The sequence below is a fragment of the Montipora capricornis genome, chromosome 5, assembly GCF_036669925.1.
Source record: "Montipora capricornis isolate CH-2021 chromosome 5, ASM3666992v2, whole genome shotgun sequence".
Classification (NCBI taxonomy): domain Eukaryota; kingdom Metazoa; phylum Cnidaria; class Anthozoa; order Scleractinia; family Acroporidae; genus Montipora; species Montipora capricornis.
In genome coordinates, this window is record NC_090887.1 from 22,061,966 (window position 1) to 22,076,584 (window position 14,619).

General features: G+C 38.0%; 1 protein-coding gene across 1 annotated transcript in view; it reads left to right on the top strand.

Annotated features, from left to right (window-relative positions):
* The first annotated feature begins 892 nt into the window (after positions 1-892).
* LOC138049937 (1-phosphatidylinositol 4,5-bisphosphate phosphodiesterase beta-1-like) overlaps positions 893-14,619 on the top strand; it is a 62,093-nt gene continuing 48,366 nt past the window's right edge. Inside the window, 5 exon segments of the mRNA XM_068896417.1 lie at positions 893-1,008; positions 3,781-3,858; positions 4,324-4,392; positions 10,612-10,838; positions 11,285-11,338. Coding sequence (XP_068752518.1) covers positions 925-1,008; positions 3,781-3,858; positions 4,324-4,392; positions 10,612-10,838; positions 11,285-11,338 — 512 coding nt within the window. The 5' untranslated portion in view covers positions 893-924.

Here is a 14,619-nt window from a genome sequence, read left to right on the forward strand (position 1 = left end):
AAATGTAGCTCAAAATTTTTTAAAGATTCACAATTTAAATATTTTTAATAGAACGGAGACAATGAGTATTTCTTGCGTAAAAGACGTGATGTGACGTCACTAGAAATGACGTCACAATCGTTATGACGTCATAGCCATCCCTATCAATTCTCAATATTTGAAGACTTTAGGTGTTGACAGCCCTTTTTATGAAACTTATCAAGGGCTCTGGGGTCTATCTTCGATGGATTGTTGTGTTTTTTTTTTTAAACTTGCTTCTAGGCTAGAAAAGACAGAAAATAACTCAGATACACGTAACCTGGACAACTGGCTGTTTAAAGTGCTTGGGGGCAAATTGTTCGGTGCAGACCAGCGAACCCATCACTGAGCGAATTTGGGTTCCCATTGAATGCGGAGATAATTCTCTGAACTATTTTGAATCCCACTTGCAACTTGAAAATATGGCGAGCGGCGAAGCAGTCCTTGAAAGATTGGCGCATCCCGAAGTCGCTGACTTTTTAATTCGAGGAGCAAGGTTTTTAATGTGGGACGAGGCAAGTGAATTTTTTCCAATCTCTCGGTCTGGTCTTTGGTCTCAGTCACGCTATTTTATAAAGCTCGACCATCGCTTCGCTTCGATCCCTCCATTTTTCATGACTAAAGGAGGATCTTTAACTCGATAATTTAAATTAATCAAGCTACCCTACAGATCCAAGGAAGAGGCTTTTATATATTTCGTCTTCTCAGTGTCTTCTGGTTTCGTAGCGTTCGTACACCAGAATACGGGAAAGTTTTGTTTTTTTTAAGCGATGACGTACTTATGCTCAAGAGAGTGTTCGGACCGAAGTGGACTGGTAACGATCAACGAAAACCCTGTTCCAGGCTCCCAGATAGTCGAGAAAACGAAATGAACTGCGTGTGAAAAGTGATTGGGGGCTTGGGTTTATGAGGCGAGACATTACGGCAGCTTCTCAAAAAAGCTCGTCGCAGTTTAGAAAAGGCTCCATAAGACAAAACAAAATAACTAAGGTGAGTTAACTTACTTTATTTCGTTCATTTACTGATAACATTTGGCGTTTTTGCTCCTTCGTCGTGAAACTTACTCAAAAACAAGAAAAATCTTGAACAGTGCTTTTCACAGCCACGTCTCGCGCGTAACGCGAGCTTGGGACCTATGCTCTTCGTGTTGCTGTACAAACTTGAATGAAATATTGATGCTGGGTAATTCACTCTGTACTCGTCATAGTAATTTAGTTGGAAAAGACTTCTCTTATTATCTGAAATCCTTCTGCTTTGTCGATCAATGACGACAACTATGTTAGCAATTTTAGTAGCAGCTATGTAGGTGACTTGCACATGTCAATTATACCAGAGAATGTTTTGTACCATTGCAAAATGTTCTTGACATGTTAAGAAAGGACTGTGAGGCTTAACTACAGAATACAGGGCCACTTATTTCCATGGCAAAAGGCATGCCTACTTGGCTTTACTTGAATAATCAAAAAAGTAATGGATACCACCTACAAAAGCAGAGAACAATGCTCATAATCTTAAGCTGTGAGATGGAGCTTAACATCAGCAAAGCTCTTATGATGATGATGATGATGATGAAAACACCACCCCTCTACAAATTAGGGAGATCAGGTCAAATCACTTCATGAAAGTAAAAAAAAAGTAAAGTAACCATATTAAATGAAGGGGTAGTTTCTAAAGAAACTGTGGTGCTGCGTCGGTGGGGAAGTTTTATACAAAAATTTGGTTTATCAACGGAGTTGATAATGTAAATTGACCACCGTACAGAGATTCTAAAAGCTGACGTTTCGAGCGTTAGCCCTTCGTCAGAGCGGATTCGCTCTGACGAAGGGCTAACGCTCGAAACGTCAGCTTTTAGAATCTCTGTACGGTGGTCAATTTACATTTTCAACCATATTTAACGTCGATAACTCGTAACAGTAATTCAACTGACAAACCTGAGGTTGACAGTGTGCTCATTTAATTCCCCTCCCCCCCTCCCTCCATCAGTGCTCGGACTGTTGTGAGGGTATCTAAAGCTACTGAAGCTACACAGAATGGAAAGAAGTCGAAACAAGGATGTGAGATCCGGGGATTGAACTTGGGATCTCTTGCACCAAGGCCGCGCACCAATTAACCGACAGTGCCATCCTTGAGCACTCCTTTAAATCATATTAAATCAAATTAAATCATATTAAATCAAATTAAATGTTTCAGGAATCTTGACAAAAAAGGAGAACCTCAGTAACCAGAGAAAAACCTTTTGAAACAAACTCAAAGTCCCAGCCAACCTGGACAGGCAAATAGAATAGTAGCTTCTGAAGAACACCTTAACATATTCTGTCCATTATCCTATAGATACAGTTAGGGTATCATATCAAGACAAAATTTGGCCAGGGTATTAAAGGAGCTATGTCACACATTGCGCATGTGCGCGAAGACGCGTTACATAGATTTCTCACATCACATTTTCCTCCAAAATAAGGTTACCATGGCAATTATATAAGGCATTTCTTTGAGCCTTCAAATCAACATTATATATTGTCTTTTTTTTAAAAAAAATGAGATGTTGAAATCTTCCCATTCAGCATTACCAGATAATGTTGGAAATTATCTGTAAAATATTTAAAATTTAACAAAATCTGTAGGCCAGATTTTCAGACAAATCATGTTTTTGAAATGTGTCTCTGACTTTTTTTTTGACCCACAGAATTTTTTAAATTTGAAAGACATACCTTTTAAATTAATCTAAGCTAACATGCAAAAAATGGAAAAAAATTACCTTCCGGAAGCAGAGATATACACGAGTAAAGTTGCAGAATCAGGATAAACGAGGGGGTTACAAGATCAGCATTTACACATGCGTCACCCGCTCATTCTTGTCCGGGCGCGAGTGGAGCTACAGGCCAACACAAACAGATTTAAGTGACCATTAAACCGTTTGTGTAGAATTTTCTTAGTTTTCGTGAAAAGGAGATGTCTATTTATATTTCAATTCATATCTATAGTAATTAGAAGAAAGGTGAGCGAAATTAGCGGTATTTGTTTATTTCTGGTCAACCCATTTTGTATCATGCATGAGTTAACACGAGCAGCTTTTAGAATTGCGTGTGTGGCTTATGTGTATGCGCTCAGCTGAAAAACCTTTCGAGCCTCCTTAAGGAGGCCAAACTTAAGGTATTTTTGCATGGTTTACTGAATGTGTGGGAAAAACAGATCTTAATTAACAAGTGTTATTGAAATCCAAAAAGGAAATTGGGCATAACAACAAATTTTTCGAAGATAATCAATCAACGATATTATTTTATAAGAAGCTTTAAAATACAAAGGAATGTATTACATTCTTTTCCAAAGTGAAGCTTAATTATCTGTGAAAAATGCGTGGTTACTCCCAGTTTTCTTTTTGGGTATCAAGAGCACTTGCTAAGTTCAGCTTTCTTCGCATAGTTTTGAACCTCGCAAAAATATCCCTATATTAATAAGCACCACCCATAGGAAACCCGAGTATCTCAACTGAAGATGCACAGAACGTGTGTGCAATAACAATAGTAGTCACTGCCCTTAAGATTTTCCTTATTTCTCCCTCTCCTTTTGTAAATAGAAAAAAGGTTGTGCCAGTACCCACCACAAGGCTCATTTCTCTAAACAAAATTTAAAGTAGACGTGAAATGTCATCACTTCTGCCCGCACTCCATTGCTATATTTAGTGAAACATCCAGTGTTTGTCTGTATCTTCATTTTCCATATCACTGATATTTTTTTTGTGATATTTCTGCTTTTCACTCTCAGCTTTCGACTATTGGCCAACCATGTACCGTCAAAGTAGATTCTGCTGGTCACTTAATTTACTGGCAAGCCGAAGAGAAGGTATAGGCATATAAAATAAAGATAAGTTTCAGATATTTTTGCTGAGTCTTATTCCCCATTAACTTGGCTTTTGCATTTTTACAGATTTTATTCCACAGTAACAGTTGCAAATAGGCCATTTTCAAAGTATCAAATATTCAGCTTGATAGTCAGGCAGCTTGATAGTGAGTCATTGAGGACAAAAACAATGGAAACACGTTGGGATGAATGTGAAAATATTTGCATATCATCCACTTTCCTTTGTCTTTGTCGTCACTGCCTCATTATCAAGATGAATTTTAATACATGGAAAAAGGTTTATTCTGCAGCGGTGATTGCTAAAATTGGTTCCTGACAATTTTCCCGACAAGTGGAGTATTTATTACTGCGATTGTATCTTTAATTATTGATCAGTTTAGACATAGAAAAGGCTTTTTTGGTGTATGTAAGGGCTCTGAGACCTGTCACCTTTGTGTACTCTAACAGGAAACAGACTTTCTAGATCTGTGCTTTGTGCGGGATGTCAGGACAGGAAAGTCGGCAAGAATTCCAAAGGTTTGTGAAGCTTTTAATGGTAGTACTAATAGTTAAAGCATGTTTAATCCAGTTCTCACATTTTTCTCTTTGCAGATTAATAATTATTATATTGGCTTGCAACAGATATCTTTGAACATATCTACGGGGTATAATATTTGACACATATCTTATATTTTGCTATTGCATCAGGTTTGGTAAATAAACAATCATATGGCTGGCTCTTGTTTATGAGCAGAAGGGCCACTCAAAATATTTCTATATGAATGCAAATATGTCCGAATAGAAGATTTAGAATTTCAAATTTGGTCGTTGCAGTTTTCACACATAAATTTGCTCTCTGTCAGAAGGGATTTGTAAATTGATTAACTTGGTAGAGCTTTATACAAATGTGGTGCCGGGGTTGATTAAGGTGATTCCTTTGTTTAACACCGCACATAAACACTGAGACTTTGAATGTGGCGGCGTTTCTCGCTGGCCATCTGAAGAGAGACAACAAGGGCTGCTTTTGTTGTTTAAATTAAAGCGTTAATTTAAGCACAATCATGCTATAACTCTTCTCAGTTGAGAAGTTGTTGTTTTGGAACTTGCCCCAGTCCTTTTGTGGAAAATGATCATTTTGAACCTGAAATTGCCCCTTTGTCATCCATTTGTCATCGAGTTGTGAAGAAACAAGCACAGTGACCCCCCCCCCATCCCTTTTAATAGTTTTGTTTACTCATAATAGGTACAGGGAAATTATATTTTAAGGAGAAGAAAATTGGACAGTAGAAGTTGTAGTACTTGCATATAAATGACATGAAACTACGTTTGGAGCCCGACACTGGGTGCAAGGTGATGACTGTAGAGGTCCAATTTGTTTTCATTTCTTTGCAAGATTGAGCAATTTGAAATCACTTTACTAAAAGATTATAATCAGGAAAAACAAGGAGGCTCAAATTTTAGGTAATATTCATTAGCTTTTGTTACTATAAGAACTTAGTTTTCCAGTTGATCAGGTTTTAAGCACTTCTTGCGAAATTTGGTAAAAAACACTAGGAATAAAAGGCATGGAGCGCAAAAGCAATCATGATGACTCCATCTTTTTATTGCATTTTTTTATTGTCCTGTGTATGACTATCAATTGTGCTAAGTTTGACAAAAATCTGGATAGTATGTCAATTTCATGGGAATTACCTTAGGCCTAAAACTTGGGTGAACACTTAGAACTCCGTTGTTGTGGTAGTGTACTGTAAGTGTACTGTAAGTGCACAACACTCTGTCACCAGGTTGTAAGAGTGTAAGTCTGTGGTGACAGTAGGCCCACAGTGCGTGCATAACTCACAAAAATAAACAGGTCTGTTGAAAGCATGCTTGAGTTTCAACAAGTGAGTCCCAAAATTGGCAAGAATTTGTGACTCTAATGAATAATGAAGCAGCTGCTACATGTATTTCCAAAACAATGGAATTTCCTGGTGATAAATAACCTTGTCTAGGAGAGTGAACTTTTGGCAGAAACAATGGTCAACCTCAAGAGTTGGGCGATTGTGATCTTTGTGTTGAATTTGCACATTTCTTGTCAAAGTTTATAACACTTGAAAGAAAAAAAAAAGTGGGAAAACAAAAACCCTGGTGTCCTGCCATCTTTTTGACACAGATGTGTCCTTTGTTTGCGAGTTGTTAGTAAACACACAAGATAACTTGATCACAGCGGCTGCTGAATTCGACGTTTCTTTTGATTTTGCAATTTACTTGTGCAGCCAAACTTAAAGTACAATACAAAAATTGAACATAGCAAAAATCTGCCGAAAGTGTTTTTCGCTGATTGTAACTTTTTATATTTCGCAGTTCAAAATTGATGTTGTTTTAATGTGACGTCGCAAATTTTGATCTGCTGATGGCAAAATATTTTACTCTTGATCGACACTTCCTGAAAGCTTCCTTCTGCTCTTTCTAAAAACTGTATATCAATATTTATTTACTTTTGCATCAATACATGTATTTGTTTTGCATACAGTGTAAAGCAGGCTAACAAAATCTGCACCTTGCTTAGTTTGCATTCTTTGAGCGTTAAAATACAATTTTTGCTCCTATGTTTCTGACAGCAAGTCGTATATTTTGAGTCCCATCCAAAGATAGTAACCATGCCGGACTGCCGGCTTAACTTTTAATTCAGTGAAAATTTGTCTTGGAAAGCTATCAGAAGCTTGTAAGGGAACTTGAAAATGATCATCATGTCAGCCTCAAAGTCAATGTACTCCATTCCCTTATATTTTCTTCAATCTTTCTGGGTTTAGTATTATTTTACTAGTAACCACATGTCTTCTCAGTGAGCTATTTACCTAAGATATCTACCATGGCACTGTAATGATTGATGGTACCAAAACAATATCATGTACTATTAGAGCTACATATTATGCAAAGACAGCCCGGAAATAAAATGCAGCTCAGTTGACAGTTATGGAATACAGCGCTGTGTTACTGCACTAACACATGTACGCAATGCGTGCCTATTTTTATGTTTTGATGCAACAAACCACCATTTGGCAGAACATTTATCCAAGTTAAAATGATGGCAGACCTTTCTTTAAATACAAGTAATTTACAGTTTTCTTTATAAGCTTTGCAGAGCAATAGTATTTGATGGACATGCAGACATGCTCATTATTGGTGGGAGTTTGAGGATTTTAATTGAAATGGTGATCTTCATAATAAATTATATTATTCTTTTACTACATATACAACTTAACCCTGCTAAAATTGGCCAATTTAAGATATTTGGGACACATAAATACTCTGAAATTGCCTTTACTTTCTTGCATATTCTTTATCTGTTGGTGAAATAGTTGAGTGTTAATTTCCTTGATGCTGATCACTATATTTACCAGCAATGAAATAAATCCAAGTTTTTGGTATTGCTCTTTATTATGGGTTGTCTAGAAAACTAAGACCTAAGACCTAAGACCAAAGACCCCTAGAAAACGAAGACCCCCTAGAAAACGAAGACCTAGAAAACGAAGACCCCCTAGAAAACGAAGACCTACAGCTGTAGAAAACGAAGACCCCTAGAAAACGAAGACCTACTAGACAACGAATGGAGTTTATAAATAGCTGATGGTTTACCTTCAAATTTTTATATGGTGTCAGCTTTTGTGCGACGAATTGTCCTGATGCGCCGTACACTTAGCCGACAAGCTGAAATCTAGCACTGCCATATATCGCCCGACAAGGCCCGATCTTGTCGTAGCCTTGTTTGAATTCACCGCACACTAGCCCACATGTGGAGATTTTTGTTGGTCGACAAAAAATTGGCAAGCTGATGGCCCGACAAATTTTGACCAGATTTGACCCCGATAATGTTAATGTTGTTCTATCCATGGAGTTTTCCTATATTTATAGACAAAAAGGTATAGACAAATAAGCAAATAGACAAAAAGGTATAGTTTCGACGCAGGTATGCATGTGAGAGCTAGCCAGAACGTAATTTCGCTGCGGCAATCAAATGTTCTGGCGGGCGATTATCCTTTTACCACGTGGTGAATAAATTTGCATGTCACGCATCCATCATGAACAGTTTACCTTTGCACCACTAAATCCCCGCCAAAAGTAGACACAAGATCCCTGGGTTACCAGTTAAGGTTACTTCCCATCTCAGGGTTGGACATTAGCACTCGCTCGCTCACCCAGGCAAGTCTCTAAAGTGTCGGGCAAGTGCAAATCATCGATCACTCACCCATTTGGCGAGTATGATTTTTGTTGCTAAGAAATTATTTAAATCACAACATAAACACTACTTTTTGCAATCCATTTTGCCAAGAAAATCCCTAAACATAAACTTACCACTTCTATTTTACAAAGTTTCATATTCCGAACTGTCTAACAAACTGGCGCTAAAGGGCAACATTAAGGCCTGGCCAAACGCTTGCAACCTTTCAACGCAACATCTTGCAACATTGTTGCATGATGTTGCGACATGTGTTAATGGACTAGCCAAACGCATGCAACATATCGCAACACTGCGGCCAAACCTGCGCAACATGTTGTGCCCAACAATGTTGCAAGATGTTGCGTTGAAATGTTGCGAGCATTTGGCCAAGCCTTTAGGCTTCGTAAATAGACAGATTATATGAAATATGGCTTCTTGGTCAGTGATACTGCTGGTCACTGTCGAGCCATCAGTGACTAGGCAACATGGCGCCTTAAGACCGCTCCTCAGAAGAACAAACACATTTACTCTCAAACTGCAGGGATCTATCTTGGGAGTTACGGTCTTTAATATAATTTTTCATTGAAGTAATAATCCGCGGCCTGCCAGGTGCTTGACAACGTTGGAAGTGAATTGTTTTCCCGTACTTTCCCAGCACTCTGATCACTGCATGTTGAAACTAAAACCGACTTCCTACTTACTTTAATAGCCTTTCAGTGTTGACGTAAATTTTTAATGGTATTAAACAGTAAAAATGAAAGATGACTAAATTGGTTGTAGAGATTTGGGGGGGGGGGGGGGGTAAACTTTTGAGTGAGTAAAAACTGATCCGGGCGAGTGCATTTTGAGGGTCACTCGCTGGTGGGTGCTCTCAAAATTAAGTGTTCAACCCTGCCATCTTTGTGGGTGTCCTTCGGGAAAAAGCTTGTACACGGGTGAAAATATAGTTCAAGTGAGTTTTCCTTTTTTTAATTAGTACATGTGTCAGGATTGGAGTTGGTAAGATGTGAAATCACCAAGGGTTCTTCTTTTGAATTTATCAGGTATCAGATGCTTCAGCACAAGCAAAATGACTTCACAATGTTATTTACAAGGCATCTGAATCAACAAAATTGTGTCGGGATATTCCGATATTTAAAATGTTTTCCTGTGACGTCCATTTACATGACATGTCTCCTGTATTTTTAGCTACTCCAACCTTAGATGCGGATATCTAGTAGACAACCAGTCAGAACATAGAAAAAGCCTGACACACTTTCGTTGATTGATGGCTTGTGAATAACTCTGTGAAGTCATTTTGCTTGTTCTGGGGCCTCCGATACCTGATAAATTCTGAATCAATAGAAAAACCCTCAGGCTCTGTGGTTACTAAAAGGAAAACTCCCTTAAACTATATGTTTTATCGAAAACTACATTTACTAAGCTTCCTTCTGATTTATAGTTTGTTAGGATTTTACTGAAACTTACGCGCATACAAGATTTTTCCTGAAGGACACCCGCGCAGGTGGGAAGTAACCTTAACTGGTGACCCAGGGATTTCATGTGTCTACTTTTGGCAGGAATTTTGTAAATTGATCTGGTCCGAGTTTTGTTGATCCGATCCGATACGATCTGATCAGGTCCAGCCCGATCCGATCCGATCCAGTCGGGTCGGATCCAGATTTTGCCAATGGCCCACTAGTTCATAAAGATCAATTTTGTTCCGGGTTTTCTATATCACAAGAGAATCATTTAAGGCAGCTCAAACGATTTTTGACAATTTGGAGGGAAAGTTCTATTCAATGGATTAACTTTACAACACTTTTTCATGTAATAACAATGTTATGGTACCAAATGAAACAACAGTAATAACTATTATTGCTAAGCAAAGTGCATTCATTAAATAAATGTGACGTAATATGTTACCACCCTGTAATTTTTATTGCTGGGAAGTGGTAAGGAGGCTACCCGTAAAACTCTCTGCAAAGTTGCAAAATTTTCTGGAGTGGGTTCAGAGCCACATTAAAATTAAAATTTTTTAGCTGTGAAGGTGGCTATGAGAATACAGAGAATACTTTTTAACTTTGCAAAAATCTTATCTTAGCCTGCTTCACAGAGTACGTTTGGACAATGTGCGAGGCAGCGAGGCATGTGAGCCATGGCTGCGTGTCATGTGAAGTGTGCGTGACATGACTGCCAGTCATGCGAGCCGGGATGGCGAGTCAACATTCGAATCACTCAATTATTGAAAGCTAACTGTTTTAAAATGGGTGCTTAGACTTAAATGCGAAATTTGCATGGCTTGCATACAGCTGTAACTCGCTGGCTTGCAGATTGTCCAGCCCCTCACTGAGTTGCATCTTTTTGAGATGTAAACTTTTATAAACATAAAATATAGGGTGTTTTTATGTGCCTGTTGTGAATAACAGAAAACTGTAAATCAGACACAATGTTCCCACAGAATCGCAAATGAAAATTAAATTGTTGTTAGGCCTCTTGGATTGTTCTTCTTGCTAGATGGGCATTTTTCATGGTAGAAACGTTTACTTATTATTGTTCTTGTTTAATCTTTGCAGGAGCAACGGTTAAAAGATTCCCTAAGATTTGGTGGACCAGAAGATGATAATTTGCTTCAAGGAAGAACGATAACTATTGTGCATGGAGCCAACATGGTGGATATCATTTTTGTGAACTTTGTGTCCTCTTCAGTGGGCATCGCGAGTGAGTGGACAAATGCACTGATGCGTTTGATACACAATCCTTTAGCTGTGAATGCATCACCTATGACTTTTCTGGAGAAACAGTAAGTTTGTTACAATTTTATGCTAAGAGCTGTATGAGTTATTTGGAAGTAGAACTCTTACATTGTAGTAAACTATTCATGAGTAAAAGCTTTAACACCACTTAATCTCGCTACAACCTCCTGGGCACCTAAATTCTGTGCATTAAGCTAAAACATCCATCAAAATGTCTCAACCCCCTACTGTAGGTGTCTATCAAGAGATCCAAAGCATTGCTCCCTAATTACAGTGTAGCTATTGTATGTCTTGCTTCTGAGTGCTCTCAAATCCAATCCAGCATCTATATTTAAGCTTTTTCAAGCATTCAAATAAGCAGAATATTTATCTCTGAAAGAGTTTGACACATAATCATGAAAAAAAAGGTTTTGGGAAGAACTGAGCTTTTTCAAATGGGTAAAATCTCTGTTCTCTCACTTTTGAAATTTTACTTACCGTAGCTATTTTCTAGGTACATGAAAATTTGTGTCCAGACATGTGAAGATGGAAAGATCCCTGTCAGAAAGTAAGTGAGCCTTTGTTCATACCAAAATTTGCAAAGAAATGTTTATGGTGGCATGGCTCAGCTCCTGAATATGAGAAATTATATATTTTTTGTCAGACCTCTTTTGGCTTTATCAACACTTTACATAAAAGTCACTCCATTTAATGTTAACTTGTTGACATTATGTTGAAAATTTGCTTCAATAGATTAAAGGATCTTTGCAAAACCTAGTTAAAACCACAACAAGGCAAAACACAACATTTCCATAGAAAGACAAAAGCATCAAGAAAGAAAGATATTTTGTTATGTTACACCAGCAAGCAAACTGGTTTGGCTACTTACAACAGTCAATAAAATTTTATTGGTTAATCACTGACTGAAAACTAACCATTAACCCATTCAAACTGGCTTAAGCCAGCCACACTTAGTATTTTACTCTGTCTATCGCCAGACGATTTTACTCATCAGTAGGGAACCCCCAGGCGTCAATGGGTTAAAGAGTTGACAGTTTGACAGTTGCCCAGACTTTTGCATAAATTAAAAATTTAACTGTCTGAACTCTTATTGGTGATAAAAATTTATAGGTTATTAGCAAATGAGCCAGGGTGCAAAGAAAGTCAGTTTTATAGCTTACCCTTTGGGCAAGCTGTAACTAACATCTACTAGCCCGAAAGTCATTTTTACTAGCCCAATAGAAGTTTTTTGCGAACAGAATAAAAATTATGAAGTAATAATTATTATTCCTGTCTTAATTACACTGTAAATTAATGGCTTTATTTATTCATTGCAATCAGCTGTAGTTACTTAACCCTTTAACTCCCAATAGTGCCACTTATAGATTTTACTCTGTCTAACGCCAGACGATTTTACTCGTCAATGGGGAACCCCCAGGAGTCAATGGGTTAAAGAGTTGACAGTTTGACAGTTGCACAGACTTTTGCATAAATTAAAAATTTAACTGTCTGAACTCTTATTGGTGATAAAAATTTATAGATTATCAGCAAATGAGCCAGGGTGCAAAGAAAGTCAGTTTTATAGCTTACCCTTCGGGCAAGCTGTAACTAACATCTACTAGCCCAAAAGTCATTTTACTAGTCCAATAAAAATTTTTTGGGAACAGAATAAAAATTATGAAGTAATAATTATTATTCCTCTCTTAATTACACTGTAAATTAATGGCTTTATTTATTCATTGCAATCAGCTGTAGTTACTTAACCCTTTAACTCCCAATAGTGCCACTTATAGATTTTACTCTGTCGAACGCCAGACGATTTTACTTGTCAATGGGGAACCCCATGGGGCTGAAAGGGTTAACAAAAGCTATAAATAACTGTAAAAGTGTGAACTATAAGTAGACCTGGTAAGACACTCTTGTCACTGGTAAAATAATTCAGTGTTCACCTTTTGATCATAAATGCCTTTGCTTGAAAGTCAACTCACAATGATGAAATAAGGAATTTACAGTGAAGCTAGTGGAATGAAGGTCCAAATAACGGACAAACGTTTTTGTTTGAACACAATGCTAAAAATTACTTATTACTGGTTAACCCCTCGTGAAAATGTCTGTACTAAATAAAGTTCATGCTGTATTTACAACCAGTTTAAATACTTGTGTATAACTCTCATTACATGTACAGGACCAGAACAGTATTCCTTGGTGGAAACGGTACGCAGCATTAGCCCCTGATCAAGGATGCTCTCCTTCTCATTCTCAGTAAGGGGGTGCCCAAAGTACTAAATGAGGGAACAAATTTCATTATGCCCATAGGCTGCGAGGGTCTGAGACTGAAGCATCTCTCATGGGTCGAAAATTCTAAACAAGCTGTAGGATTTCTCCTGAAGATTTCCAAACCTTGACTTCAATTAAGTCAGCACTTCTGTAAGAAAAGTTTTAAACTGTTGATCAAGCATGTTGCCTGCATGTGTCAGTTTTAGTTGGTGTCCTTTGTCCTTACCACAGATGAACATAATTTGCTATTTCCTCAGAACAATGCTTCAGAAACTTTCTGTAATAACCTCCCCTTTGGAGCTCCAAATCTTCTAACATGGTCATGGTCGGCTCTAGTTTTGCAACTACCGTATGTCTGTTATGCAAAATTTCTTTTGTTGGAATGATTTATTCAGCTCTGAGAGAATCTTAATTCATCACATCCAGCAAGAAGTACAGGTGTTTGACAAACCTCTCAGGTAGTAATAATTAATATTGTTTCAAAATTCCCTTGACACATGCCCCATCTTCACCAGTGGGTCCAGTTTTATGCTGCAGGTGCATAATGGTAGCGACACAGTGCTTCTCCAAGGCAGTAACAACGTGGTATCTGCTTGCCAGCCACTTCGACTTTTGCAGACCACTGTAATAGACCGCATCTTCATCAATTGTGTTACGAAAAATAGTATTGCGTGACAAGCGTTACTGTCTAGAAGCTTCGCGAGAGTTCGTAGTTTGTTTATATTTAGGTTTGTACGTAAGCGTTTCTAAATCGGTGTGTTTTGTAATCTTTCTATAATTAGATTCATTACTAATTTAGAAAGTTCTAGAAGTTTATTGTCAGAGTATATAAGTAGACGAGTCCAAGCGGAGTGTTTTTCTAACTAGTTTTTCACAAGCGAAGAGAGTTGGCGTTGGCCGTGTTTATTCAAGTGTGACAGAAGCTGTGTGCATTCAAGTTGGCGGAGGCCGTGTAAGTTTGTCGAGTACGAGTTATTCAGAGTTTTACTTCGTGGAAACTACGTTCATTTTTGGAATAAATCTTCTTGTTGTTGTTCCGACAACCCTGCGTTCAGTTTAGTTTGCAAGCTACCTTTCCTCTAAACATTCGAACTCGTAACAAATTGTAATATTGGCAATGTCATTAACCTCTCTTCATCATTTTGGAGAATAATTGTAATAAAACTTGTATACCAGGTAAGGGCACTTCTTCACAGCATTAAGTACAGCCAGCTCCAGTTTGTGAGCTACACAGTGGATGATGCATAGTGGGTGACCAACTTTCTCCTCCAGCTTCTTACTCACTCCACCCTTGGCCTCAATTATAACATCAACATCAAAATTGCAGCCTACTAACTTTTCACTCATCACACTTTTATCAACCTGTACTGTAACAGCTTCAAGTCCTTTGTCAATAGCATTTGTTATACATACCTCTTACTAGCAATTCAACAGACTGAAGGGAGACAAGGTCAGAAAACTGCATGCGTCGATGGTCTCCCATTTGAATCAGTGTAATGTACAAAAACAGTCAACTGCTCTGTGACACTCTTTGTCTGTGGCACCGTCTGCTAAAACACACAGAAACCTGGC